Source organism: Chiroxiphia lanceolata, chromosome 20 (genome assembly GCF_009829145.1).
Source record: "Chiroxiphia lanceolata isolate bChiLan1 chromosome 20, bChiLan1.pri, whole genome shotgun sequence".
In the NCBI taxonomy this organism is placed as follows: Eukaryota; Metazoa; Chordata; class Aves; order Passeriformes; family Pipridae; genus Chiroxiphia; species Chiroxiphia lanceolata.
In genome coordinates, this window is record NC_045656.1 from 7,400,752 (window position 1) to 7,428,251 (window position 27,500).

The window sequence follows — 27,500 nt, forward strand, 5'->3', positions numbered from 1 at the left end:
TTCAGCAGGGGATTTTGGGGGTGGGGGTGGAAACTGGGGACCATTTGGGGTCTGTTCCCTAACTGTGACCCTATAAGCACTTGGAGCAGGGGGGACACCCCAGTACCATGGGGGCCCCCCAAACAGGTGTGCGGGGGTCAGAGCCCTGCGGGAGCCAGGGGAGTGGGGTCAGATCCTGCCCCCCCAGCACGGTGGGGCAGGCGGGGTGACCTCACCGTGGGTGACCGAGGAGATGGCTCATGACGTCATGGGGCAGCGGGGCTGGCAGGGGGTGGGGGATGCTGTGCGGGGACCGGGGGTGGGGGGACGCGACCACTGCCACCGCCGTGGCAGAACGGAGAATAATGATGCCGAGGGGGGTTCCCCCCGTGGGAGAGTGGGGAGCAGCGGGGCGGGGGGGGCCGGGAGCGTGGCGCCGGCGGAGGCTGAGGCGGCCGCGGAGGCCCAGCCTCGCATTGTTCTCGGGCGGCAGCCGGAAAACGCGACGCCCGCCCGGGAGAGACGCAGGCGGAAAAGGAAACGGGGCTGGGGGCCCGTGCCTGGTGCTGCGGGGGCGAGAATCGGGGTCCCCCCACGACCCCCGCACGGCCCCCACCTGATCCCCACCTGCCACCTTCGCCCCTGTCCCACCATGTGCTCGTGCCCGCTGCCCCACGGGGCGAGTGCGGGTCAGCTGGGACAGGGAAGATCAGCCTGGGAAGCGGGGGAATTTGGGGAGGATGCTGATTGCCAGCGGGGTGTCCCTTTGCAGCCCCTCTGCGGGGTCGGAGGCCGCGGTGATGGGCTGAGCGGTGCGGGAGAGGGGCCACAAAGGAGGAGGATGAAGATGAGGAAGAAGAAGGGGGCGATGCCGGGCAGGGCGACTACAAGTCCCATGAGGCCGGGCGGTGCGGGGGGGCCGGGGAAGCACCGGGCGGGAGGTGGCGGCCCGCCCCGCCCCGCGCCCCCCCCGCCCCGCGCCGCCCCGCGCCGCGCCCGCCGCGCCGCTCCAGCATGCACGGAGGATGCTCGCGTCTTGCTCGGGCAGGAAGGGGCCGGAGGGCAGGTACCCGCTGCACTACCTCGTCTGGCACAACCGCGCCCGTGACCTGGACCGAGAGCTCAGCGCCAAGCAGGTGGGGCGGCGCGGGGACACTCCCGGCACGGCACGGCCCGGCCCGGCTCCGCTCGGCTCGGGCTGATGCAATGCTCGGAGCCGGGATGAGGATGAGGATGGAGATGAGGGGGGGTGATAGGGATGGCGTCGCTCTCTGCGCTGGCAGAGCTCCGGGAGTGTGGGGTGTGTCCCCACCTGCACCCCGCGACTGTGTCTGCTGCCCCCGGGGCTGGCACGGAGCAGTGGGTACCACCCGCGGCTCCCCTGCATCCTCCGGCACACGCAGCCCCGAGCATCCCTCCACACGTGTCCCCAGCTCCCTGCTAGGCCTCTGCAAACCCCCCGAACCCCAACCTGCACCCCACTTCTCAGGGTACTGCCACCTCCCTGGGGTGCAGTCACCAGCTTGCCACCGTCAGGTTGAGCCCCTCTGAGGGGGGGGACAAGGACCCTGATGCTGCTGGGGTGCAGCCCCCCATCCCCACGAGGCCAGGCAGGCTCTTCTCAGCGTGAAGGGACCCACTGTGTCCCTCAGCCCGGGAACCTCCCAGCCGCCTGGTCATGGAGCAGGGTGCGGGTGCATCCCCGGCAGGTTCCCAGCCTCCCTCTCCCCCATGGCGTTGCAATTCAGGTAATTAAAACCCAACCCTGAAGATGCAGGAAACCGCAGGCACTGGAGGGAGGCTGGCGGCGGGCTGTGCTGAGCATCCCCACTCCCTCGGCCCAGGTCCTTGCACCCCAAGGCACTGAGGGCCATGCTGGGTGGACTCTGGTGGTGCAGGAAACGGGGGTCATTGTGCCGCGATGCTCCCGCCGGGATGCAGGCGATGGCTCCCGCCACACCCGCCTCCATTGTGGGGTCCAGCCGGAGGCTGCGCCAGCATCGCCCCGGTCCCCCACCCCATGGCCAGTGGTTTCATTTCCGTGGTAATGTGGGGTCAGTTTTCCCAGGAGCCCGGCGCGGCAGAGATCAAAGCAGGGCTCAGCAGACCCGGGGAGATGGAGGGGCTGCAAGGGGGGCTCTGACCCGCTCACCTGCAGAGAGGCTTTCTAACCCCCAGCCTGGCCAGTGGAGGGGCTCTGCCATGGCCCCCGTTGGCATTTGCAGGGTCAGAGCAAAGCCAACCCTGTGTGCACCGCAGGGGTGCACGGGGGGGGGCCATGGGTGCTGCAGGCCAGACTCTGTGGCAGGTGGGGGCTTGGGGGAAGGAGGTGGGGGCCAGCCCAGGCCCCCTGCTCTCTCCAGGGCATCCAGGGACGCAGCTCAGCCCTTCTTACTGCCAGAGCATCCCCTGGGTAAGTGGCTGGGGCTGGGGCTGTGTGTGATCCTGGGGGCTGGAAGTCCCCCTGTCTTAGAGCTCTGCCCTTCTCTGCCACCCCAGAGACCCGCGCAGGGCAGTGGCTCCACATCCCTCCAGTCGAAGTGCAGGTGTTAGGGGTTGGGAAGCACTGGGGCAGCATTGCTCCTCTCTTCCCATAAGAGCCCTGTGTGGGTCACCCCCAAATTGTCACCATGAGCTCTCATCCACAGTTTCCTCCACCAGGGTGGAGGACCCTCTCTGAGGGTCAGCAGGTCTCCAGGGCAGGGACATCACGAGGATGTGGCAGGCAGTGACACAGAGCCTGTTGTGTCAGGACACTCCACGCCACAGCCTGCCCCATAATGCGTGACAGGGACCTGAAGCTGCACAGGGACAGCAGTGCCTGGCACCACCTCCCCATGCTGGCCCATGTCCCTCACTCTCACCCGGGAGCAGGCACTGGGGTCCTCCAACCCAGGGACAACCCCAGCAGATGGGACGTGCTGTGCCACGTGCCCAGCTGGCACAGGAGGAGTGGCCAAGCTGCCATCCTGCGCTGCTCCGCTGCCACCCCAAAGCCACCGACATCCCTGTCCTCATCCCCAGGGGGTGTCACACCCCCATGATGGGCAGCACCTGGAGGTTTGTGCCGCAGCCCCCAAGCTGGAGCCACCCCAGCACCAGGACCCAGGACTGAGCTCTTGCTGGCAAAAACTGGGTCACACCGTGTCCCCTGGGGTGGCTCCAGCACCGTGTCCCCAGAGTGGGGACCCTCATCCCACCCGGCGCTGGGGCCAGGCTGCAGCTGGGGAGCCCTGCTGAGCCTGCAGCACCCGCCCCCAGCTGGGGGGCGATAGCTTTAATTAGAGTCATTTCATTAGCACAATTAAGAAGCAGCAGTCGCCTGGAGAGCGATGGAGCAGCACATTGACTCCCGGGAAACTGGGGGGCTGTTTTGCTCTGGCAGTGTGGACACACTGGGGGGTCCCCCTGCCTGGTGGGTCCCTGGGGATGCAGCCCATGGGAATGCCCAGCATGGACAGGGATGGGGACATCCCTGGGACAGCAGGACATGCCTGGAGAGAGGCAGGGACATGCTGCGGGTGAGACCCTGGGAAGTGGGGAGCCCACACCCCATCTCTGCCCATGCCAAAACACTTCTGTCTGCCCAGTCTCAGCTGACCTCTTTGGGTCCTGCGCCCCCAGTTTGTTCTCCTGGACGTGGCCTCCCAAAAACCCATGATTTGGGGTTTGTCTCACAACCTCCCGCCCTGGCAACATCGGAGTGCCCCTCTCTGGGCACAAGGCTTCTACACCAGCTGGGTGCTGGGGATGCAGAGGGTGGGCCAGGCCCCCCTGAGCTGTGTCCCCTGCCCTGGGCACGGATGTGATGCTGCTCCTCACATGGGGAGCGGGGCCCATGGGTGTTGGGGGTGCCCACCGCCACCGCTCAAGGGATTCCTCGGGGCTGGCTGGATGCCAGGCTCCGGGTTTGGCACAAACAACGGCAGCCCCAGCGGCGGCTCCCCGGGGCCCCGGGGATCCTCCGAGCAGCCGCTCCGCTCCCGCAGCCGCCCGCCCCCGGCTCAGGCTCAGGCAGGGGAACACGTGCGCCCGCCGCAGCCCACGCCGGCGCCCGCCGCAGCCCACATCGCCCGCCGCGCTCCCGGCCCCGGTGGAGGGGGGCTGCCGGCAGCTGCTGCCTGGCAACTGGGCACAGCCCCCCCCAAATCCCAGAGGTGCGGGCTTTTCCCGAGCTTGCAGCTGCATCAAGATGTGCAGAGCTGTGTGCACTGCGCCAGGGGCATCCGTGCCCCTGCTGCCATGCCATGCCCCTGCTCCGTGCCTGCATCGGGGGTGCAGTCCGGCCTGACCCTGCCGAGCTGTGCTGGGTGCTGGCAGCCACCACTGTATGGCAGTGGCTGCAGGGAGCAGGAAGAGGCTTTTGAGGTGCATTTCTTGGGGGGAGCTCAGGGGTGGGGATGTTCTCTGGGATAGCATCAAATGTTGGCTGCTTTCTCTGTCTGGGAGCTGCACATCTGTGGGAGGCTGCTGGGAGCAAGGTGTGGCCACCCTGGTGATTCCAGAGCCCCATTCCCTCCTGGCAGGCCGACATTGAGCAGCTGGACCCCCGAGGACGCACCCCGCTGCATCTGGCCACCACACTGGGCCACCTCGAGTGTGCCAGGGTGCTGCTGAAGCATGGAGCCGACGTGGGCAAGGAGAACCGCAGTGGATGGACAGGTGAGCAGGTGGCTCATTGTTTCTGTCCTCCCTCAGGCTCCCCTGGCACAGGCACAGAAATGGGCATAGGGACGGACATGGGCACGAGCACAGGCACAGGCATGGTCGTGCTCACCTTGGTGCTGCAGCTCCCCAGGGGACCATTCACATGGTGGTCTGTGCCTGTGGCTCCAGCGCAGTGCCCAGCTCTGCAGTGCCATGTGTGCCATGGCATGGCCCTGGGCACTGCCCCTCTGCCCCACAGTCCTGCAGGAGGCCGTGAGCACCCGTGACCTGGAGCTGGTGCAGCTGGTCCTGCGCTACCGCGACTACCAGAGAGCCATCAAGCGCCTGGCCGGGATCCCCGTCCTGCTGGAGAAGCTGCGCAAGGTACCTCCCTCCTTCCGCAGGGGCTGCGGGGGGGCTGCCAGCCACGGGCTCCTCCCGACCCCTCTGTGTGCTCCACAGGCCCAGGACTTCTACGTGGAAATGAAGTGGGAGTTCACCAGCTGGGGTGAGCTCAGGGCAGAGCGTGGCTGTGGGAGGAGCGGGAGTTTCCCAGCAGAGTCCCCCAGCCCTGGCACCCATCCCCAGGTCCGGGGTCCCTTGCCCCTTTACCCCCCAGACACCCCAAGCTTGCAGACCCCCATCCCACCAAGGCGTTGGGTTCCCCAGCTGCATCCACCACCCAGCTTAGTGCTGGCAGCCCACTCAGGGGTGCAGGTGGCCCCATCCCTGGCTGGGCTATCGGCATCTCTCCCCAGTGCCACTGGTGTCCAAGATCTGCCCCAGTGACACCTACAAGGTGTGGAAGAGTGGCCAGAACCTGCGGGTGGACACCACGCTGCTGGGCTTCGACCATATGACCTGGCAGCGGGGCAACCGCAGCTTTGTCTTCCGAGGACAAGGTGAGGTGGCCCCAGGGCATCCCCCCACCCTCAGCGGGGAGCGCTGGCAGATTCTTGTGGTGCTGCAGCAGGGCCAGATAATGTGATGGGGACCGTGGTTGTCCTGACCCTGCTCCCTGCAGACACCAGCGCGGTGGTGATGGAGATTGACCACGACCGGCGGGTGGTCTACTCGGAGACACTGGCCCTGGCCGGCCACGACCAGGAGGTGCTGCTGGCTGCTGTGCAGCCCACGGAGGAGCAGGTGATGGGGCGGCTGACGGCCCCCGTTGTCACCACCCAGCTCGACACCAAGAACATCGCCTTTGAGAGGTGGGCAGGGGTGGCACCGAGCCCACCCCCAGGGGTGTGGAGCACCCTGGGCTGTCCAAGCAAGCCCATCCATTGCTCACGGTGCTGTGTCGCTCCAGGAACAAGTCCGGGATCCTGGGCTGGAGGAGCGAGAAGACAGAAATGGTGAATGGGTACGAGGCCAAGGTGAGGGGCAGCGGGGGTTGAGCCGCCCAGAGGGGTATGGCCAGTTGCAAGTGGGGGTTACCCACCTCTGCCATCCCCCTCCTCATCCAGGTCTATGGCGCATCCAACGTGGAGCTGATCACGCGGACGCGGACTGAGCACCTCTCGGACCAGCACAAGGGCAAAAGCAAAGGTGCAGCTGGCACGGGCTGGGTGGGCAGGGCCCCCTTGGCTCTGCCCTCACCCCCTCCTGTCCCGCAGGCTGTAAGACCCCCCTGCAATCCTTCCTGGGCATCGCTGAGCAGCACGTGGGGCCCAACAACGGGGTGAGTGTCCCGGAGGTCTGGGAGGTGGCCCTGCAGTCAGACCTCCCCTCCTGACCCCACCGGGCTGTTCCCCCACGCAGACACTGATCACGCAGACGCTGAGCCACGCCAACCCCACCGCCATCACCCCTGAGGAATATTTCAACCCCAACTTCGAGCTGGGCAACCGGGACATGGGACGGCCCATGGAGCTCACCACCAAGACACAGAAGTGAGAGGGGAAGGAGCAGATGGGGACCCCCTTGTGTCCCCCCCGCCCCGGGAGACAGGCAGGGATCTGCAGCCCAACGCCTGTGCCCGTCAGGTTCAAGGCGAAGCTGTGGCTGTGCGAGGACCACCCGCTGTCCCTCTGTGAGCAGGTTGCCCCCATCATCGACCTCATGGCAATAAGCAACGCGCTCTTCGCCAAACTGCGGGACTTCATCACCCTGCGTCTCCCGCCCGGCTTCCCCGTCAAGATCGGTATGGGGGGGGCTCTGCTGCTGGCTCAGCTGGCACAGCCAGCTTCCCTCCCTGCTTTTTTTTCTTCCCCTTCCTGCAGAAATCCCCATCTTCCATATCCTCAACGCCCGCATCACCTTCGGCAACCTCAACGGGTGTGACGAGCCCGTCAGTTCCCTGCGGCACAGCCCCAGCAGTGAGGCGCCCTCACCCAGCAGTGACTCCTCCAGCGTCAGCAGCTCCAGCTCCCTCAGTATGTGGGGTGGGAGGGAGGGGTCCCAGCAGGATGAGTCAGACGTGGTTGGTGAGGCGGGGTGGGAACAGGTCCCAGTGGGGTCAGGGGGACACGGCTGGTTGAGAGGGAAGAGGTCCCAGTGAGATGAGGGGAACACGGCTGGTGGGGCAGGAGTGGGTCACAGCAGGGTGAGAGACACGTGACTGTTGGGGTGGGAGAGGGTCCCTTGGAGTGCCCAGCCGTGCCGGCTCCTGTCTCCCCACAGCCTCGTGCCGAGCGTGCGAGATGGACCCGGCACTGTTTGAGGTGCCGCGGGGGTACAGCGTGGTGGGCACCCACCAGGATGCCCTGAGGGAGGATGAGGATGACCTGCTGCAGTTTGCCATCCAGCAGAGCCTGCTGGAAGCTGGCAGCGAGTACGACCAGGTGGGCACTGCCACCCTCTACCTCCTCCTGCCTGCCTTGCCTGGGGGACTCTTGCTCATCCCATCCTGGTGTTTCCCGGGGTGTTCACTCCACATTTCCCCATCCCTGGTGGTGGGGTCAGAGCTCACCCTAGGGGGCTGGGTTTTGGGGTACCACTCTCCAAGCACCCCTCTGCCGCTGACCGCAGGTGACCATTTGGGAAGCACTGACCAACAGCAAGCCGGGCACCCACCCCATGTCGCATGAAGGCCGCCGGGGAGACAGGTTGGTAAGGTCCGGCCAGTCCCCCTGGGGGAGTGGGAGTGGGCACCAGCTCCACAGGGACCCCCGCTGAGCTCCTGCCGCCCCCCAGGACTCCCCAGCACACGGTGGCCCCCCGGCCCCCCGTCGCCCCGTCCCCGGGGGGGGGCAGGGGGCCCAGCGCCCTGTTCCCCAGCTACGCAGAGCAGCTGCGTCTGGCCATGGCCCTGTCGGCGCGGGAGCAGGAGGAAGCGGAGCGCCGGACACGGCAGGAGGAAGAGGATCTGCAACGGATCCTGCAGCTCTCGCTGACGGAGAAGTGACCCCGCGCCCCCGCTGAGCCCCTCACCCATCCCAGTGGGGATGGGGACACGGCCAGTGCTGTGTCTGGGGCCACAGAGGGGGAGTGGGTTGGGGGGAGCCAGTCCAAGAACTGCAGAGGGCAAATGGGGAGGCGGGGCAGGATTTGGCCCTGGTATGGGGGAGAATGTCGCCAGAGCTGGGGCAGCACTGGGTGGGGTGGGGGCACCCCACAGCAGGACAGGTTGGGGGTGGGTGTCAACCCCGCACCTGGGGTGGCAGGAACCAGGGAGGGCAACTGCACAGACTGTATCCCCTCCCCAGGACAGCCCTGGCCCCCCACAACTGCCCTATGGGGTGCTGCTCAGCACCTCACCCCAGGAAGGTGGTGGGGGCACATCCTGCCCCAGATGGGTGGGGCTGCCAGTTGCGTGGGGTTCCGGGGTGCCCCCAGAGCCGGGGGGGCTCTGCCCAGTCCCCTCTTCCACCCCTTGCCCAGGCGCTACCAAGTGCACTTACCCAGGAGCTGCTCTGCCTGCCAGGGGGTGGGGGGGGCTCAGCCCCATGGCACCCCATAGCCAGTGTGGGGCTGCACAGCCGCCCTCCACCACAGTGCGGGGGGTCTGCTGGGGCAGCTAAGGGGGTGCCTGTGAGAGGCCGCCCGGTGTCACCCCCCTTACCCCCTGCTCACACCCCTCCACCCTGCTCAGATGCCCCCCCTTGGCAGCGCTGCACCCCCTCGTCCCGGGCACTGACCCCGAGAGAAACCTTACGTCAAATGGTGCTAACCCCGGCCCCCCGCCCCGGCTGCTCCCCCTTTGCACACGGGGGGCTGGGGGCTGCGGGGTGGGGGGCTGGGCTCGCTCCCCTGGGACTTTTCAAAGCCGGCGCCCCCCCCCCCCACCCACGCACCCCACAGCAACATCTGGGCCAGGGCCGGGGGAGCCCGAGCAGCTCCGACCGCGGCCAACACCAATAAATGCTCTTTAATGTTTGTCTCTCTTGGCCTCCCTCCACCTGTGCAAGGGGTGTGTGGGCAGCAGGTGCTGGCAATGGGGTGCAGGCAGGACCCTCTGGCATGGTGGTCCCTCATCCCCAGTACCTGCCACGTGGCCAAGGGTGGCTGAGCCCTTTATTAAAGGGGTCCAGGAGCAAAGAGCTGGTTGGGAGCACCTGCCGAGGGGGCGATGGGGCAGGGGGAGGTGAGGGGTGATGGGATGGGGATGTAGCACCGTACCCAAGCACATCCTGGCCAGGAGTGCCTGGCAGCTCCCCATCGTGGGAGGATGCTGGTGCCCACTGTGCAGGTCCCCATGGAAGGATGCTTGGCAGCCCCAGCCTGTGGGCACTGAAGCGGGACCCCCTTGGGTGCTGCAGTGGGGTGCCCATGTGCTGGGGCACCCCAGGAGCAAGATGCAACTGATGCTAGTGGAGGGGGGGTGTCAGGGTCCGACCTCCTCCCTGCCCCTTCGTCTCCTGGGGAAAGAACATGGCTCTGGGCTCCTGCCCACTGTGGGGACTCGGCTTTAATCCCCGGCAGGCCGGGGCAGTCCTTGCCCTGCCCGTGGCCTTGGCCACCGCGCTAGTCCGTGCCGTTGGTGAACTGGCAGAGTTTGTTCTCCAGGTCGGAGATGCGCTTCTCCTGTGCTTGGACCATCTCCTTCAGGGCACGGATCTCCTCCAACACCTCCTCCAAGGCTGGCTGCTGCAGGGAGGGGAGACACAGGGTCACCAAGGAGTCCCCTTTGGCCCCTCCAACCCACCCTGGACAGGGGGACAGCCCTACTGCCATGTCCCTGTCCTCAGGACACTCACAGAGAAGTCAGACTCGCAGGTGGAGTGGCTGCGGCGGGGGCCTGGGGGAGGTTTGCTGTCCAGGATGTTCTTCTTGACCACCTTCAGCTCTCGGTTCTTGATGGGGACGTACCCGTCCCGCAGCGAGATGAGGATGGGCTCTGCATCCTTCCCCGACAGCCACTCATCTGCCTCCAGGGCCGGCTCGGGGCCTGGTGTGTCGGGGTACAGGTCATCCTGGAAGAGGTCTGACTGCGGGAGGGAGAGACCAGAGTGAGACATGGAGTGTCCCCCCCCAGACCTCCCATCTCCCCTGGGCCCCCCCGAGCTCACCTTGCGTGGCACCGTCATGACGATGGGCTCACACTTGCGCTCATGGAGCTTGAAGAACCTGAGTGGGGCAGAGGCAGTCAGGGTCCAGCTGCCCCCATGACCCCTCTGGCCTCCCACCAGGCTCCTTTGCTCTCACCTGGCAATCTCGCACTTGCTGACATCCAGCCCACGCTTGGGCATGAAGCCCATGCCCCGCTGGGGCTCCTTGCTGCTGTAGGTGTTCAGGTAGTGCACATAGGGTGCCTCGTCTGTGATCTCAAAGTACCGGATGCTGCTGTCACCCTGCGGGTGTGGGGACAGGTGTCAGCCAGCCCCCCGGGGGGAGTGGCATGGAGGTGCACCCTGGGTGGGGGGTTACCTTCCCGCAGAGGTAGACAATGCTGGAGTCGGCGTCGTAGAAGGGTAGCAGGACCCCGTTGCTCGTGTCCATCTCCTGCAGGGCGATGGGCTCCTCAAAGTTATTCTGCAGGGCCGCAGTGGTGGAGGGGTGTGAGCGGTGGCCACAAAACCTCCACCCTGGTTAGTCACACACATTAGCCACGGCACACTGGGGGACAGGGCTTGTCCCCCTCCCTGGGGTACACAACCCCCGGGCAGGCAGCTTGGCATGCCCCCCCCAGACCCTTGCCCCACTCCTGTTTACCTGCATGGCTGGGTACCCCCCAGCCTGGCTGTACCCGCCTCCCCCAGCACTCCCTGCCTCCCAGCCCCCTCCCCACCCCAGCACAGCACGGCACACTTGGGAACTTGGCATCTTTTGGAGGGGGGATGCTGCAGGCACCCCATCTTGCGGTGGGGGAGGGTGGCAGGGGGTTGGGGGGGCCAAGTTCCCGGGGCAGCACTCCATGCGGCCTCGTTACCGGGTCCCACAAGCCCAGCTCCCGCTGGCTCATTCTGGTAAAGCCCGTGGTAAAGATGTGTCCTTCCCGTGTGAAGATGGCCCGCACGGGCCTCAGCCCTTCGTGGGGGGCAAACCTCTCCTGGGGGGGAGGGAGGACAGTCAGCATGGGGCATGGGAAGGGGGGGAAAACGGAGGGGGTCCGGATCTGTCCCCTAAAACAGCTGTTGAGTCCTACTCCAGGGGAGCACACGATGCTCCCGGGGTACACGTGCTGCCAGAGAGTATCCCCAGCACCCAAAGCATTCCTGGCTGGGCTGAGCTCTGCAAAGTCGGTGCTGGCTGGGCGGGAGCCACCATCTCGTACCAGGTCCCAGAGGCCCAGCTGCCGCTCACTCATCTTGCTGAAGCCAGTGGTGAAGATCTTGCCATCGGCCACGAAGATGGCGCGGATGGGGCGGGTGCCGTCGTGCGGTTTGGTTTTCTCCTGCGCCGGCGTTAGCGGGTTAAACCAAACACAGAGACGCGCGGTGCGGGGGTTAGTAGGGTCAGGCAGGCACCGGGGGGACCTCGCCACGGGCTGGGGGGGGACACGGCAGGAGCACTCACCGCTATGATCTGCTGCTTGCGGGGGTCGATGACACGGACCTTCTTGTCCTTGCAGGTGGTGACGAGGAGGCTGCCGTTGCGGTTCCAGCCCACGTTGTAGATGAGGTCAGTGTGCATGTCATCCAGCGCCAGCAGCATCTCCCCCGTCCCCACGTTCCAGAGGATCACCAGGTTGTCACAGCCTGCAGAGGACCGAGGGGGCAGGTGCTGTCACCCCACAGATCCCCTCTGACCCCGGGGAGGGCAACCCGGGACCCCCTTACCTGCGCTGAGCAGGACGTTGCGGGCGGTGGGGTGCCAGGAGATGATGCTCACCCGCTTGGAGTGTCCCTCCAGTGTCACCACTGGCTCCGTGATGTTGCGCACAGGGACATAGTCGGGGATCTGCCACACCTGGGGGAGGGACAGAGAGCAGGATGTTGGGGATCACCCCGCATGTGAGGGCTAAGCGGATGAGGGCCTCGGAGCCAATTAACCTCATCGTTAATCTCGGCTCAGCCTGCAGGGAGGGTGGCGAGGGGGCTCCAGAAGCGCCTCCATCCTGGGGTGCATCCTCAGCATTCAGGGTGCTGGTGGGCATAGGGCGGGGGGCATGGCCGGGGAGCAGCCCCCAGCTCCCCCCAGCTATTCCTGGGTGCTGAGTCGCCAGGGCAGGTATATTTAGCACAAACTGCTGCATCATGGAGCGAGCAGCCGCCGCCAGCGCGAACGCATGGCACCGGGGCTAAAAATAGGCCAGTGACACTCCGCAGGCAGCGAAGGGGGGGGGGAATGCTCTGCACCGCTCCCCCAGCGCCCGCTGCCCCCCCCCCTTCGGGGTCCAGCCCCTCACCATGACGGTGGTGTCCTCCGAGGCACTGGCGATGACGTTGTCGTTGTGGGGACACCAGTCGATGTCCAGCACGGGCGCCGTGTGTCCCGTCACCAGCGGGTGGTTCTTGTCCACCCGTCCTGTCTGCAACGTTGAGGTGTCAGAATGAATCTCCAGAGGCTGGGGGCAATCCTGCCAGGTGCCCTGGGAAGCCAAGCCCAGCCCAGCCAGGGGTTGTGGCGCAAGTGGGGACATGCAGGGGATCCCTGGCGGTGGCCAGAGATTTGCACCTGCCTTGAAAGGGGGAAACCGAGGCACGGAGGGAGAATGGGGTTCACTTGGCGTACAGCCCCATAGGAACACAGAGGGGAACAATGTGCCCCTGAGAGACTGGTTTGTGTCCCTTCTGATGGCACGGAGGGGCTGGGGACCCCCCTTCCAGTCTCTCAGCCAGGGTTGGCAGGGCAGACCCCACCCCACTGGGTGCTGCTCCATGGGCATCATGTGTCCCCGAGGAATTGAGGAACTGGGGAGAAAGCACCTGGGGATTTCCCACATCACCTCAGTTACCCCGGGATGTTACTTTTCACAGCGGCTGATGATCAGCCAGGCTGTTTCTGCCCTGAGCCCCCACGTGAGGAGGGGCTGTTGGGGCAAAGCTGGGGGGCTCTGGGGTCACCCAAAAGCAACACCCATCATGCAACCCCTCAAAAGCAACACCCCACCAGCATGTCCCCCCTAAGATATCCCGGGGAGGCAGCCAGACCTCAGCATCCTCCCCACTCACCTTGGCAAGGGGCAGGACAATGAAGGCCCCCCCGCCACCAGACTCCACGATGATGGCCACAAACTTGGGGTTGACGGCGCAGAAGGAGCTGTCACATGTCACCTTGGAGACACGGATGTCCTCGTACATCTGGTCGGCCTTCACCGGCTGCCCGAAGACGTGGCGGAACTTGCTCTGGCGCACCACGCGGCGGCTCATGGCTGGGGGGCACAGGGTCAGGCCACCACCTCCCCACCCTGGCACAGCATGGAGGGGTTTTGATCCCCTCAGACCTCATGCTCTGAGTTACACCCTCTGCCCTGGGCACAGCAGGAAGCCTGGGAACACCGAGGTGGCTGGGGGTGAGGATGCAGGATGGTGCCTGATGTGGCCCCGACCCCATGGCAGGGACTGGAGGCAGCCCTTGTGCAGGGATGTGGGGGTGCTGCAGGTGCTGAGGGTGGGCAGCTGGTGGCCAAAGCCACTTGATACTGAGCAGAGACACAGCTGTGCCACAATGTGCAGGTGTGCCATGTGCTACCGCTGTGCCATGTGCCACGGCTGTGCCATAACCCACAGCTGTGCCATAACCCATGGCTGTGCCATAACCCACAGCTGTGTCATGCCCCATGGCTGTGCCACGTCCCTCAGCTGTGCTGTGCCCCATGGCTGGCACTGGGTTTGGCACGAGCAGCTGCAGTAGAGAAGCAGGCTTGAGGGGACTTTGGGGTGGACCTGTGACCATGCACCGGCTCACAGCTTGTCCCCTTGTATCCCATCCTGCACCAGTGAGGCTGCCTGGCCTGACCCAGCGCCCAGGAGGGAGGCTGTGCCTCCAGCGTTGCCTGCTGGTGGCTCACGCGTCCCTCCATGGGCCCCTGTCCCGCGGCTCCACATGTGCCACCCACTCTGCACCCCCACCTGGGCAAGGGCTGGACCTGGCATAGCCACACAGCCCCTGGGCACACCGGGGCGTGGAGGAGCCCCCCATTCTCAGCATGGCTCTCGTGGGGTCTCCAGCCCTCAGCCACAGCCAGGCACGCTGCCCATAGTCACCCATCTCTCTCCACAGCTCTGCTGCTCCAGGGACCTGCCCAGGGTGGGCACTGAGACACTCAGGATCCCAAAACCACTGGAGCTGGGGCTCTGCAGCACTCGCCACTGGCTGCCTTGGGGACTGCCCTGATTCTTTTGGGTCCACAGCCATTGCCAGAGGCCACATCCAGCCACCAAAATGCAGCTGGAGGGCCAGGCACCGCCGTTCCCAGCCCACAGGGCCGGTGTGGGCAGAGGCAGGAGCAGATCTGCTCCTCCTTGTTCCAGGAGGTAGCTTTTGGACAGGGCACATGCAGTGCCCAGCCAAGCTACATCTGCCCAGTCCCTGGGTGTTCCCGGAGTCCTCATGGCACTTCAGCATCATCCCTGGCCTGGCTGAACGGGTTGGAGCTGGGTGCTAAGGGGCCCGGAGCCCAGCTACCAAAGGGGGCTGGACACTGGCACCGCTGGTGTCACCCCCATGGTCTTGAGACGGTCTCCGGCCCTGGGGAGGAGCTCTCCGGGGATTTTGCAGCACGTCAAACACTGCCAGTGGGAGCAGAGTTTGGGGTGTCAGCATGTAGGCTAAGGGGGGCCAGCCTGGTTAGCAGGGCAGGGTGCAGGCAGGGTGTGGGGTGCAGGTGAGGGGCGGATGTGGAGCAGGCAGAGTTGAGCAGGGTGCCGGCAGGCTGGGTTGGGTGGGGTGCAGGTGAGGTGCAGGCAGGGCTGAGTGGGGTGTAGGTGGGGTGCAGGCAGGGTGCTAGCAGGCTGCAGGCATGAGAATTGGGTGGGGTGCAGGCAGGGTGCGGGTGGGGTTGGATGAGGTGCTGGCAGAGAGAGATGGGGTGCAGGTGGGGTGCAGGCAGCATGAAAGTGGGGTCAGGCGGGGTACGGGTGGGGTGCAGGCGGCGTGCAGGCAGGATACAGGCAGGGTGCAGGCAGGATACAGGCAGGACAGCCCCGCTCCCCGCTCCCGGCCGTGCCATTACGTTGCCACAATTGAATCCGCAGCGGCTGCTCGGGAACGACCAGAGGTCACTGTCCAAATATAGCCATCTCCGCCGGCGGGCGGCGAGGGGCCGGGGCCCGGGGGGCTCAGCCCCGCTCCCCGCGTCCCCCCGTCCCTTCCCACCGCGGTCCCGCCGCCCCCTCCCCGCCCGGCTCCCACCTGCGCTCGGCGGCTCCTCCGCGCCCGGGCGCGCCCGGCTCCGCTCCGCGCCCCGCTCGGCTCCGCTCCGCCCGCTCCGGCCCCGCTCAGCCCCGCTCCGCTCCCCCCAGCCCGGCCCGGCCCCGCTCGGCTCCGCTCCGCCCGGCTGGGCTCGGCTCGGCTGGGCTCGGCTCGGCCCCGCGCGGTGCCGCTGCCGCAGAGAACAGCTGAGCCGAGCCGGGCGCGGGGCCGGCACAGCCCCCCCGCGGCGGGCACCGGAGGGGAGGGGAGGGGGGGCCCGGCCCGGCCCCGCCTGCCCCCGCACCCTGCCCGGCCCCCCGCTCTGCCCGCGGGGATGGGGGCAGCCCCCGCACAGCCACCCCACACTTCCGCCCCAAAAGCGGGGGGACCAAGGGTGCCCGCAGACCCCCCGGCGCGGTGCGTGGGAGCCCCTCTGCCCAGCGCTGCGGGGGTCTGGTGGGGCAGGAGAAACCCCCTGAGTCCTCCTAAAGCACTGGGGGAAAACGAGGGGAGGGTCAGCTTCGACAGTCCCAGGCTGCCAAAACCCCGGGGGTCACCTCTGCCCAGGGCTGTGACCCTGCCATGGGTCCCCCCGCACCCCACAGCCAGTCCAGCCCCACAGGGACCATGACCATGGGCTGCCCCTGGGGCTCCCAACACCCACGGCACCCCACAGCGTTCCCACCTCCCCCGGGAGAAAGGGATCTGCAAATCCACGGAGTGAGCCCACGTCAGCCCCAGCCCAGGACAGCAGGATGGTTGTACAGGCACATCCAGGAGCCAGATTTGGGATTTAGTGAAGCTCAGCCCCGGAGGGATGCCCTGGCCCAAGGGGATTAAGGGATTGTAGGGCTCAGGGACCGGAGGGAGGGGAGCGGTGGTTCCTGGAAAGGCAGCAAAGCCCTGGACCCTACAAGGGCACCATGTGGAGCTGGACGAGCATTGGCTGAGCGGGCAGGAGGGGGCAGCTGGCAAAAAGGCAGGGAAAATGTGACATCCTTGTTCACCCGGCCAAAGGGGTGGCAGAGAGGGATGGAGGTGCAGAGGCACCCCTTACCTGCCCCGCCCCACCATGGCCCTGGCTCATTCTGCCTTTGGGGATGGAGTGAGCCCTGTGTCCCCAGCTCCAAGCCACATCCTCAGCAACTGGAGAAAAGGCCATGGGAAGCCTTTCCCCAGCTGGTGCTGCGGGGAGCAGGAAGGAATTGGGCACCCTGGAGACACTGCCAGCCCCACAGCAATGGCCCTGCACCCCTGGCCCCACACCCTGATGCCCTGGCCCAGTGGGAAGCTTCCTGGAAGATGAGTCTGAGCCTGAGGGATTTGGTGCTCTCAGCATTCCCTTGCTCACAGCAAAGGTAGTGGGAGCCCACAGAGACCCTTGCGCCACTTTCTTACCACAATGGGACAGAACAGTGTGCAAAACCAACTCACCCAAGATGGGCTGTTTCCCAATGCAAAGATCCACTCATGCCATGGTTATTAGGTGCTTGGATTTGGCTCAGCTCCTTGGCTGACCATGATGGGTCTGGTTCGGTGTCCGGCTAAAACCTCACATCCTCCCTTGTGCAGGGAGGTCACCCACTGCATCCCAAACAGCTTTACATACACAACCCCCAGCACCTGTCCTGCAACTGCAGCAGGATCTGGAGGTACATCTTGCTTGGAAGCACGGCTCCATCACTTGGGACAGGACAGACCCATCCTCCCTTCCGTCAGGGGATGTGAGTGAACAACTCCACTCTGACTCCCCAGCTTCCCACCGCTGCCCTGTGCTCTGAGAGTAGCACAGATCACTCCTCACCCCCAGCCCTGATCCCCCCAAACAAGGCCACACGCCCACATCATCTTCAAAATAAAGTTTTATTCATTCGGTAACAATAACATTGAATCTGCACATCAGTGCACAAGTTCACATTTAAAAACAGCTGAGCACATCGGTCATAGAGTCTTTAGGGGAAAAGGGGACGATCCCAGCCACCAAGGAAGATCCAGGAGGGGTAGACAGAAGCGCTCCCCTCCCTGGTTTGCAACCCCACCGCCAGCTGCCCGGCCCTGGGCGATCCCTACAAACCAGCGCACGGACGTCACATCTCCATAAAGGAAAATAAAAGGCACTGGCACCTTCTCTTGTGCCAACAGAGATGTCTGCAGCACGGGCTGGCAGCACCTCTGGCAGCACTGCCGGACACTCCTGCGCCAGGCCAGAGCCTCTGCCCCGCGCCAGCAAGGGCTTGGGGGTCCCTCCCTTAGGGAGAAGCGGGGGGGCCTTGCGTGGAGCCAGGACCAGATTAAGGCAGGATGCACCGTGCGGGGAGCAGGGACCTGCAGCGGGTATGGCTTCCTCCTGCCAGCGGGCCGGGAGAGCTGCGAGGCTCTTGGAGCCCCCCGGGCAGGTGCAGTGCACCGGTGCCCACGGATTCCAGGCAGCTCACTCCTTCCAGGAGGTCCCCGGAGCAGCTGGAGCTGGGGCGGGTTCCCTTCCACCAGGCCTTTGCTGGCAGAGGGACACGGAGCTAATCCCTGCTCCGTTCAACATCCAAGTGACCCCGAAGCGGCGTCACCTCCTGCCACCCGCTGGGACCGTGCCCCAGGAAAGGGCCGAAAGGGGGGAGATTTGTACATGTCACAACTTCTCAAGCAGACCAGACACACGCACACACACGCACACACCACCGAGTGCAACAGAACGCAGTGTAGAACCAGTTTCACGCACACGCAGTCCGTTTGTGCAAGGCTCACACGTTACAGTACGGCCGAGACGGGAGGCGATGGCTGGGATTTTGTACAGGAGTCAATGTAAACAATAAAGCGTCCTCCGAGAGGCTTCGCAAGAGACCAAAGAACAGTTGCTTTGTACAAAAATGCCCTTAAAACGCGTTTTCTCCTAAAACCCCTCCATCCGCGAGGCTTGGCGGCTGCTGAGCACCCCGGAGGTGCAGCTCCCCGTGGTGCTCAGCGGGGCACAAGCAGCTCTCATGGGGTGGTCACGGGAAGCAGGAGTGAGTCATCACCCTCCCATGAGCCACCAGCATGGAGAAAGGGACAACTGTCCCCAGGCAGAGACCTCTGATGCCAGGGGCTTGGTGGCTTCGTTTCCCAGACACTGGTCAAGGAGGTTCAGGCCCCTCCAGTCTGCCCCCTTCCTGCCATCCTGCTCAGAGCCTCCAGACCTCCAAGGCCTTCATCACTCTGCAAGAGAACCACCATCCCTGACTCCCTCTGCCTGTCCACAGCCTTCCCAGAGAAAAACCAGTTGTGCTGGGCCAGAGCCCAGGACAAGGGGACAGCAAAGCACCTCCCTGCAGGGGCCTCTGCCCCTTCGCTGCTCTCCCCAGCTGAAGCACCCGGAGAGCAGCTGAGTATTGGAAGGAAGCAGCATTTCTGGTCTGCATGGAAGACCCTTCCTAGAGGGCATTTCTCCTGAGATCAAGCTGGGCAAAGAAACCCAATCCTCTTCCTCCTCCTCCTGCCTTCTTAAGGGAACAAATTTTACACAGGGCTTTCCCCTCCCCAGCAGATCCTTGTCACCAGGACACGCTGACAGCCAAGCTTGCTCCCTCCAACGCAGGGCAGGCTTGTGGCAACCCATCCCTTCCGCCTGCGGAGGGGCAGGCAGGCATGTCCCTGGGGCCAGGAACAGTGGGCAGCAGGGCCTGGTGATGTTTGTGGGGGAGGCAAGGACTGAATCTGTCCTTCACCAGATGACATGAGCCACTTGGCCTTTCCACAGTGTCTGCCCAGCTCTGGAGCCAGCTGGAGCAGGCTAGGAGAAGCCACATGTCTTTCAGTGTCCCAAAGAAGTAACTGGCTTCCCAGGCCAGGGGCTTAGGTGACTTCTAATGACTGAAATGGCCTGGGGCGACGTGGTATTTGACCCCAGACAGGGCTGTGCTCCAGCCTGCAGTGAGCACGGGCAGCAACATCCTCCCAGAGCTCAAGCTCCTTGGAAAGGGAGGGACAGTGCTCGTGGCTGCTGGAGCACAGACCAACTCACAGACCCGTGCCTGGGCTGCAAAGCAGCACAGGAGGATCCCTGGGAGCTACAGCAGGGTAGCAAGGTGGGATTACCTTGCCAACTGCCAGGCTCTCCTCTGCTGCCAGCTGGGGTGTCACAGACACCCCTCTCCCAGGGCAGGCACATGCTGCTTCCCAATACTCCCCAGCACTCTGGTGCCGGGCACTCCTCTCCAGCTCAAGATGAGTTTGTCCCATCAGAGTCTACAAGGCTCTGCAGCATCAGTGCTGCTTTCTAGGCACGGCCCTTGGCTGCTGCTCCTCCCACACTGTGTCCTCTCCATGCTGGGCTTCAGCAGCTGGAGCCATTCTGCATCATCCCTGTGCTTTGTTCCTCCCCGGAGGGCAGGTCTGGGCCCAAGCCAAGCACCAGCTCAGACAGGACCTGCCATGGGACTGCAAACAGGACCCAGAGCTCCCCTGCCATGGCCAAGTGCCTTTCCCTCTGCTCCTACAGCACAGGGACAACTTGCTGATACACATAGCTGGAAAGGAGGACCTTTGATTTAGCCAAACTGCTCAGAAATCACTAAACAGTTTGCTAGAATTTGGAGCAGACCCTTCAAACACAGTTTCTCCAGGGAAGCAAGAACCTGCAGAATGGCTTGGAACCTGCTGACAGCTTTCCACATCTGCCTGGCACTTCTGTAACCCAGCTTCCAGCAGGAGGGAGACAGGCAGAGACACAGTGCTCCTCCCACAGTGGGGTAAAGGGGGTTCACACAGGACCAAAGGAGAAGGGACACATTTGGCAAAGGCTGGCATCGAGGCTCACTTTTGGAAAGGGAAGACAGCTTACAATGTCAAATCCACTCCCATGTCTGTGCAGATCACAATGAACAGCACTGAGTTTGAGTCAGGTGGGTTTGTTTTCCAGTTTACAGAATGCAGTCTTGCCCTTTTTTTTTTTAAAAAAAACCCATAGAAACAACAACAAAAACCCCCCCCCTCATATAAATATCATATATACAATTTAGGCAAAAAAAAAAAAAAGAGAAAAATTCCAGAAAACATCTTCCCTCTGGGTCAAGAGTTAGGAGTGACAGCAGAGAGGACAAAGCTTTGCATTAAGGGCAACAATTGCTGTGTAACAATGGTAACAGGTCGAGGTTTGGGAGCAACCAGAAATGCCTGTGAGCACAGCAGAGGGGAGAGGAAAACTCAGGCAGCACGAGAACAGCTTTTGGGCAGAGGGGAGGCAGCAGGAGGGCAGAGGACAGATGATATGGCCATGAACTTAGAAGGCCCACAGCAGTATTCAAGTAATGGGAGGGTTAAAACCCTAATGAGGTGTTTGTTTTAAAAGAACACGCTGGCTTTGGGGGTAGAGGTGAGCTTGGCAGCTCATGGAGGAGCTCTGCCCCACCTCACCACAGAACAGGGCTCTGTGCCCCATGGCAGGTGAGCAGTGCAGGTCTCAGTGCTGCCCATCCCTTGGGAGGATTTACCCCCATGTGCTCCTTTTTGGGAAGCACCAGCTGAACTGAGCCCGGGGGGGGGTTTGTCCTGAAGCAGCTTTGTGAGGGACCTGCCAGCATGGTGGAGTTCCAGTTTGCAGAAATAAAAGGCCAAACAAAGGGACCTTGGCACAGCCTTCACATTTACAGGGGCTCCCACCCCACCAACTGCCCAGCACCATTTCAAGGCATGGGGAGAATTCAAGTTAGGAACTAGGATCTGGTTCTAAGCAAAACTCCACCTTGCCAAAGCTAGCCAACATCAACTTTCGCATGATAAAGGTGTTCTTTTAAAACAAACTAACAAAAAAAAAAAAAAAAAGAACATTTGAGGTTATCTGAGTTAAAAAACTTAAAAAAACCCAAACAGTCCTGCAGTCAGAGTCACACACAGAAGAACCAACCCACACCTACATGCGCCAGGAACAGTAAAATGACAATATATATAAAATTAACCAGTAAAGTGCATGTTCCTTATATTACACCTTCCCCTTGCGTGAAAGCAACACCACGGGTTCTGAGTAAGAAATCACAGCCAAGGGCCCGGGATCACATCGTGTTGTAGAGGGGATTGGTTGTCCGCTTTTTCTCATTGGTCTTTTTGAGCCTCCTCAGAGGGTGAGTTCTCCCGTGCTGCTGCCGAGGTGCGACAGCCAGACCTTGAGCTGGAGACAAGGAGTCCAGGACCTGCACCTGGAGCAGCGGAGGACCCTCCTCAGAGCTAGTCCACGTCGGATCCGTGCTGGAACACAAACTCTGCTGGCTGGAGCCGCACTCTTTGGCGTACTGAGCCAGCGGCCTCTCCACCGGCTTGCTCTGGGCAATGCACTCGGCTGTTCTGAGCTGTTCCACAAAATGCTTAGTGGGCTCTGGGGAGGAAAGGCGATGCTTTCCACACGTGCTTTCCGAGCCCCTCTCCAACTTTCCCTCGCAAAAGCCTCGACCGAGGGCAACGCAGGTGAGAAGCACCGGGTTGGCATGGGAAGAGGCTGAGGCAGACTCCCTCTCGCACAAGTCGTCCTTGGAGAGGTCCAAGCAGTCCAGTTTGGCCAAGGATGCCGAGCGTTTCATGTGGGAGGGTGTGGTGAGCCCTGCGTGCCGGATCCGAGCCTCTATTTCCTTCGCTCGCTGCTTGACCAGCCCGGGGCTGCTGCTGCGCTCCTCCACACTGCGGCTGCTGGGGCTGTGCGGGAGGCTGTAACACAGGAACGAGATGTCCAGAAGGTCCATGTTTTCGGCATGCTGGCTGGTGAAGTCCTCCCTGCTCAGCTGCCTTGAGATGCTGTCACCGCCCCCGCAGAGAGGTTTGGGTCTGTCCCTGAACAGCAGAGTCGTGTCTCCCTCGATGCCACATGGCGTGACTGGCTCATCGTCTGTACCCGTGCTCTGCTCAGTGACACCTTCCAGGTGGATTACATAGGGATAAGGAGAGCGGTCGAGGCTGGTTGAAGGTGTAGAGGTCACCTGGGCAGAGGGAGGGGCAGCACCGAGGTGAACAGATAACCCACCAACTTCCACGCTAGGGCTGCCCACAGTGAGGGTGGCCTGCTCGTGTACCGCATGCTCCGGCGGGGGGAGATCTGCCAGAGCTCTGAGACAGGTTGGAGCCTCCTCCAAGCACACTGAAGGGTTCAAGTTTTCATCTAAAGATGGGATGGCCGTGGCCAGCCCGCCCTGCTCACAGCTTGTGTCAGGGTGCTGCTCTGCAGACTTGACCATGGGAGTGTATTCGATGATTTCGACTCTCTTTGGGAGGAGGGAGGGCAGGGGTGGCTCCTCCGTCCCATCAAACAAGACCACTGTCCTGTGCTCCTGCACCGCTCCCTCCTGCCCCAGGCCGGGCTCTGCAGCAGGGGGGGTGAGGGGCGCAGGCAGCTCTGCCCCAGGAGGCAGCAGAGGCTCCTCAGTGCCCGGTACCTGTGCCCTGTCACCCTCCGGAGCCAGCTCCAGGGGCGGCTCCTCGCTCTTCCCCCGTGGCAGGAGCTCGGCAGCAGGAGAGTCGTTCCTGGAGTTCTTGCGGGTGGGTAAGGTGCAGACGGGGGATGTGTGCTGGTGCTCCTGCTCCTGTCTCAAGCGCTCCTCGAACTCCAGCGTGGCTCGCCGGACGGAGCCGGGGCACCACTTGGGCTCAGGGTTGGTGGAGCCACGAGGCTCTTGCTGCTCCCCCGCAGAGCCACTTTCCTCCAGCTCTGATTTACCGGATGGCTGCAGAGAGGGGGCAGCTTCTTCTTCAGCCAGCAGAGGGTCCTTCTCCTTTTCCTGGTGTCCAGCACAGGCTCCTTCACTCTGTTCCACCCTTTCCAATGCCCAAATGGCCTCCACTGGCAGGTCATGCACCGTGTTCCTCTTTGGTGTCTGGCTGAGGTTGGCTGAGCCCTCTTTCTGCTGGGCAGGTCCTGCTCCCTGGTTGATTGACTCGATCTCTGTGATAATTTCCTTCACAGAAATGGCATTTTCCGAGTGGGATCTCGTGAGATGACCTGCACTAGGCAGCTCAGGGACCTCCTGCAACACACAAATGGGAAAATTACAAAGTGGATCAGCTCTGCTAACACAGCGCAAACAGCAGCAGCTTAAAGGAGACAGGGGTACACATCCCAAAGGAAGAAAAAAGCATGTGCCAGTGTGTGGAGATGGATCACAAGAGCAGTGATCACTAATGTAGAGGCGTTAGTGTCTCTGGGATTGAATTTAACATATTCTAGGCTGGATTTCCACTAATTTCACTTACACTGAGATTTAAGAACTTCTATTTAATCGTCACAAACTCCAAGGAAAATTTAGCCTTTTCTTTTTTTAATAAAGAAAAATCCAGCTAACAAGAAGAATCCTAATGCTGCTAAAAGTGCAGCTCTGAACTGAAAATATGAGAGAGATTCTGCTCATGTACAGAGCAAACAGAAGTACAGCAAAAAGAATGACAAAGTGCTGAAACGCTCTGGTTTCCTGGAGGAAAATGGCCTGAGAGGCTCCCCATCCCCACAGACACTGCCAAATCACTGGAGAGAGCGTTGCCCTATTATATTTGGAAGAGCCTTATTGCCTCACATGGAGATGGAAAGGATTCAAGCAATGCAGCATGGAATTTAAATAAGAGAGGCTCCCAGAAAACGATGGCCCCGGACATCATCAATCCCTGTGAAAGTCCTGGAGGCTGAAAAGCAATTACCTAAATTTAGAGGTTACTAAATTTTGTTCAGGACCATCTCTCTATCCAGGAGAGAAGTGAGCCATGACATGCCCAATGCCATCACTCTAGATCTGGACAGGCTCATTTCTTCCTCCAGCAGTGGAAGCTGTACATCTGCCTTGATTTACTACCCCAGTGCTGGTGCTTCCCAACCAGGGAAAGGCACCAGTTTTGCCCCATTCTTTGGTGGATTTCTCAAGTCAGATAAATATCTGTGCAGGTTTGGGACATTAGCTGGGTTTGGCTGTGCAGGGTCCAGCTGTATTAGTGGGTCAAATCCCACCTTTCTGCTCTCCTGATGCAAAATTCAAAAATAAGTTTCTCACGAGAACAGCACAGCAGGTCAGGTCAAGGTCAGCTCAGCCAGTGCCCTGCCAATGCCAGCAAACTGATGTTTAAGGAAAAAGTGCAGAAAAGGGCAAGTATCTAAAAGTGAAGGAAGAGTGAAGCATCCAGCAATCCTTTCTCAAACAGCCACCCTGTCCAGTGAAAGCAGGGCTAGAAAATCCTATCCACAGCACCCCCTACAACAGGAGAACTGCCCAGGGATAGGTTTGAACAGCAGTTCCTAAAAAAACCAAGCACGTTATTTTAACCTTTTGTTGTTCTTCATCTGTGGAAGAGTCATCTGATGCCTGAGGAGAGTTTCCATGGCTGTTCCTTCGAGCATCTGCACCCCCATCAGCAGCAGGTGGCACTTCCAGCACAGGCACCCTGGAGACCCCGTTCCTTCCACTCCCTTGCTCCTCCGGCCTGGAATGGGAGCAGGTGCGTGACCGGCTCTCCTGGGAAAGCTCCACGAATTTCTCCAAAGCGCTGAAGAAATCGATCCTGTCTGTACTGAGGTCTGTCCCTTCGGGCTGAGGATTCTGCTGGAGACTCGGGGAATTTTGGTTTGGGGATTGAGGAGAGTCTTTTAAGCACGAAGTGAATTCTTCCATGGGAACCAAGTGCACGTTCATATCAGGCTTAAGGGCATCTTTTTCTAGATCGTCCACTGTCAAATCAGGAAACTCCGTTATTTCCAAGGGGTGCTGGAGCTGCATTAAGGCCTCAGAAGTATGGCAGTTATCAGGGGGGACAGAGTCTACACAACACCCCGCCGTACAACCATTGATATTGTTCAGGTTCAGCTTGTCCTCCATCTGCTCAGCGTGGAAGTCTCGGCACGTAAACTCTAAGTGGATCCTTCTCTCCTTTGCACACACGTCCTCGATCATGTTTGTGTCCTCTGGAGGCTGCTGCTCCCTGTCCAGCTCAGCTGAGTAGATGGGAGACATGGGCTGCTGGTTGTCGTTGGTCTTTGCCTCCGAGATCTGGTCTGCTGAGGTGGTGATCTCCTTTTTGTTCAGCTCCAGCCCAGACTTGCAGATGGGCTCATGGTGATCCGAGAGGTCGCTGTCGGAGTGCGAGCGCCACAGTTTGTTGTGCCGCTGTTTGCTGTGGGCAGGGAAAGCAAATGAAAACACTGAGTAGTTTTCACGTACCAGACCCAGACCCACCTTGTTCTAAGGGCATACAACCTACAGGAAAAGCTGTGCCAAGTACTGGAGTCATTAACCACAACTGCAGCTTCACCACAACGGTTCAGGGCCAAACCTGCTGCTGGAGAAGTTGGTCCGATAACGAGTCACTTTCCAGGAGCTAAATCCCATGGCTCTATTCTGTTCCACACACACCTATTCCTCAGCAGTGTTGGATCAGTCCATTCTACAAATGCAATGTTTAATCAACTATTTGGTCCCTTCTCAGCCAGCAAGCACTTCCCATTTTCTAGTAGGTGAGCCATGAGCAGAAGAGACAGGATCCCTTGTCCTGGATGCAAGTGGGTGGTGGACACTGAATAAAGTCCAATTTCTCTTATGGTTCCTTCTTTTCAGTAGCTTCAGTGATAAATAACTGGCTCTGGTGACCAAGGGCTAGGGTGGAGTGAGTGGGTGTGGGTGTGTGTAAAACGCACAAGATATCCTCAACAGCAAACAAACAGCCCAAACCACCACCCACCTTCTACAGGAAGGAAGCTCAAGAGTTCTCCCGCTCTTGGAAAGCCCCTTTAGGAAGGCCTGAGCAACTGCCAGTGGCATTGCATCACCCTCTTCATCTCCACCTGCCAAAAACCCCAGCCCACGCACCCAGGCTTTCAGAGAGCCCCAGAGGCAACTTCTCGCCCTGAAACCCCAGAGCTACCCCAGTCTGCCAGGGTTTGCCGAGTGGCCACGGCCACAGGGATGTGCTTCCGCCCACTGCCCCTAGGAGGAACACAGAAACCACAGAAACCTCCTTGGATCTGCAGGAGACCTTGCAAAACCCCTCAGTACCTTACTAGTGTGAGCAGGCGCTCCCAGACACATCCACTGGCTGCAGTAAGTTAATTAACAGATGCTATTGAGCTAATTAAAATGTGTCAGTGTAGTTGTGGGTGCCCAACAGCTAAGGAGAATAATCATTGCAGATTTAGCTTTCCAACCCCATAATCAGTGACAACCTTCACGTGTGACACAGGGCAGAAACAGGTCCTTTCAGAGGAGAAGAGGGTCAAGATCAGAGGCCAAATACACTGCTCTGGGGTGCACGAGTTCGCTCTCTATTGGGTTTTGGAGCACAGTTTGACACTGGCAGCAGGAACAGGCTTCTCCCTGAGGCAGATTCTTGCTGGGGCTCTGTATGGGGTGTCAAAGATTTCTGCTCATATAACCCCAGGAGCTGCTGATGTTTTTACAGGGCCCTTCAGTGCTCAAACCCAGCTCCCTGCAGCACATCTGATTTCAGAAGTCAAAAGTGCCCTTGTGTGTGAGCAAACCAAACTTGCCTGGCACTAATCTGAGAATCAAAAGAGATGTCAAGCACCACTAGGAGAGGTGTGCTGTGTTAACTTCCAACCTCACACTTCCTCCAGTCTTACACAGTGCAGGAGGTGCCTGAAGCAGGGTCAGAGACCAGGAGCCCACATCCCTTCCTAGAGGCCACAGCCACCTCTTGACTTTCCTGGGCAACATTCCTGGTGCTTGTGCCCACACCAGCTTTGGACCAGGAGCCCCCCCCCCCACCTCCCACCAGCTCTCCAGGCTCAGATATAAAACTGCTGTTGATTCACAAGCTGCACAAGGCACGGGAGATCACAGACACTGTTTTCCTGTAACTTATCCATAACTAATAACAGAAACAGGCTTGGCTCAGCCTTGCTGTGTTTATCAACAGAGGGAGGGGACAGTTTAACTAACCCCAGGAAGTATGACAGTCTCAAAGAGCAAAACATGCTTGTTGTTGTGACTAAAAGCAGGCAGGGGGTTTTCATTTTACAGCTGGAAAACATATCCCAGTTGCTGTAACCCCAACACAAAACCGTAACTAGATAGTGCGAGCACATGGCTGCCCTCACATACCTTCCCCCTGAAATCGGAGCAGTCACATGAGTGTCAATCTGTTGTTTTTTTTGTTTTTGTTTTTTTCTTTACCTGTCCTGGAATACCACAGCAATAAACAAGGCAGCCAGAGGCCAAAGATAAATAACACAGAGAAGAAAGACGAAA

General features: G+C 61.3%; 3 protein-coding genes across 10 annotated transcripts in view; 1 reads left to right on the forward strand and 2 right to left on the reverse strand.

Annotated features, from left to right (window-relative positions):
• Nucleotides 1-612: 612 nt before the first annotated feature.
• Nucleotides 613-8,946, forward strand: ANKRD13B (ankyrin repeat domain 13B). The gene is given in 16 exon segments (XM_032707740.1): nt 613-949; nt 951-1,115; nt 4,506-4,641; nt 4,886-5,010; nt 5,089-5,134; nt 5,385-5,528; nt 5,651-5,840; nt 5,939-6,005; nt 6,096-6,177; nt 6,246-6,310; nt 6,391-6,521; nt 6,615-6,772; nt 6,852-7,004; nt 7,252-7,412; nt 7,600-7,676; nt 7,765-8,946. Coding segments are annotated over 16 exon segments (2,229 nt in total). The 5' UTR covers nt 613-631; the 3' UTR covers nt 7,976-8,946.
• Nucleotides 8,947-9,065: 119 nt separating this feature from the next.
• On the reverse strand, nt 9,066-15,369 carry CORO6 (coronin 6). 6 transcript variants are annotated; one of them, XM_032707742.1, is made up of 11 exons: nt 15,307-15,369; nt 13,125-13,324; nt 12,359-12,481; nt 11,790-11,919; nt 11,527-11,708; nt 11,285-11,404; nt 10,438-10,542; nt 10,216-10,361; nt 10,080-10,137; nt 9,768-9,998; nt 9,066-9,657 (listed from the first exon to the last, which is right to left on the reverse strand). In XM_032707742.1, the coding sequence occupies exons 2-11, from the start codon at nt 13,320-13,322 to the stop codon at nt 9,535-9,537; spliced, it is 1,416 nt and encodes a 471-aa protein (XP_032563633.1). In that variant the 5' UTR covers nt 13,323-13,324; nt 15,307-15,369; the 3' UTR covers nt 9,066-9,534. The 6 variants fall into 6 exon arrangements, with proteins under 6 accessions (XP_032563633.1, XP_032563637.1, XP_032563634.1 ...); XM_032707746.1 differs by lacking the exon at nt 15,307-15,369 and adding an exon at nt 10,940-11,059 and having other exon boundaries at nt 13,125-13,337; XM_032707743.1 differs by lacking the exons at nt 11,285-11,404; nt 15,307-15,369 and adding an exon at nt 10,940-11,059 and having other exon boundaries at nt 9,066-9,654; nt 13,125-13,337.
• A 1,781-nt stretch (nt 15,370-17,150) lies between these two features.
• Nucleotides 17,151-27,500, reverse strand: part of SSH2 (slingshot protein phosphatase 2) — a 95,211-nt gene continuing 84,861 nt past the window's right edge. For all 3 annotated transcript variants that reach the window (XM_032707669.1, XM_032707671.1, XM_032707670.1), the window contains 2 exons: nt 24,567-25,410; nt 17,151-23,285 (listed from right to left, as the gene is read on the reverse strand). In XM_032707669.1, the coding sequence (XP_032563560.1) occupies nt 21,330-23,285; nt 24,567-25,410 (2,800 nt within the window). In that variant the 3' untranslated portion in view covers nt 17,151-21,329. The remainder of the gene's footprint in view (nt 23,286-24,566; nt 25,411-27,500) is intronic.

Excerpts from the sequence above, each read along its gene's own strand:
- CORO6 (XM_032707746.1), bottom strand. The coding sequence starts at position 13,322 with ATGAGCCGCCGCGTGGTGCGCCAGAGCAAGTTCCGCCACGTCTTCGGG. Across the intron at positions 10,543-10,939 it reads AGCTGGGCTTGTGGGACCCG|AATAACTTTGAGGAGCCCAT; the intron begins GTAACGAGGCCG and ends GCGGCCCTGCAG. Across the intron at positions 10,138-10,215 it reads AGCAAGTGCGAGATTGCCAG|GTTCTTCAAGCTCCATGAGC; the intron begins GTGAGAGCAAAG and ends TGCCCCACTCAG.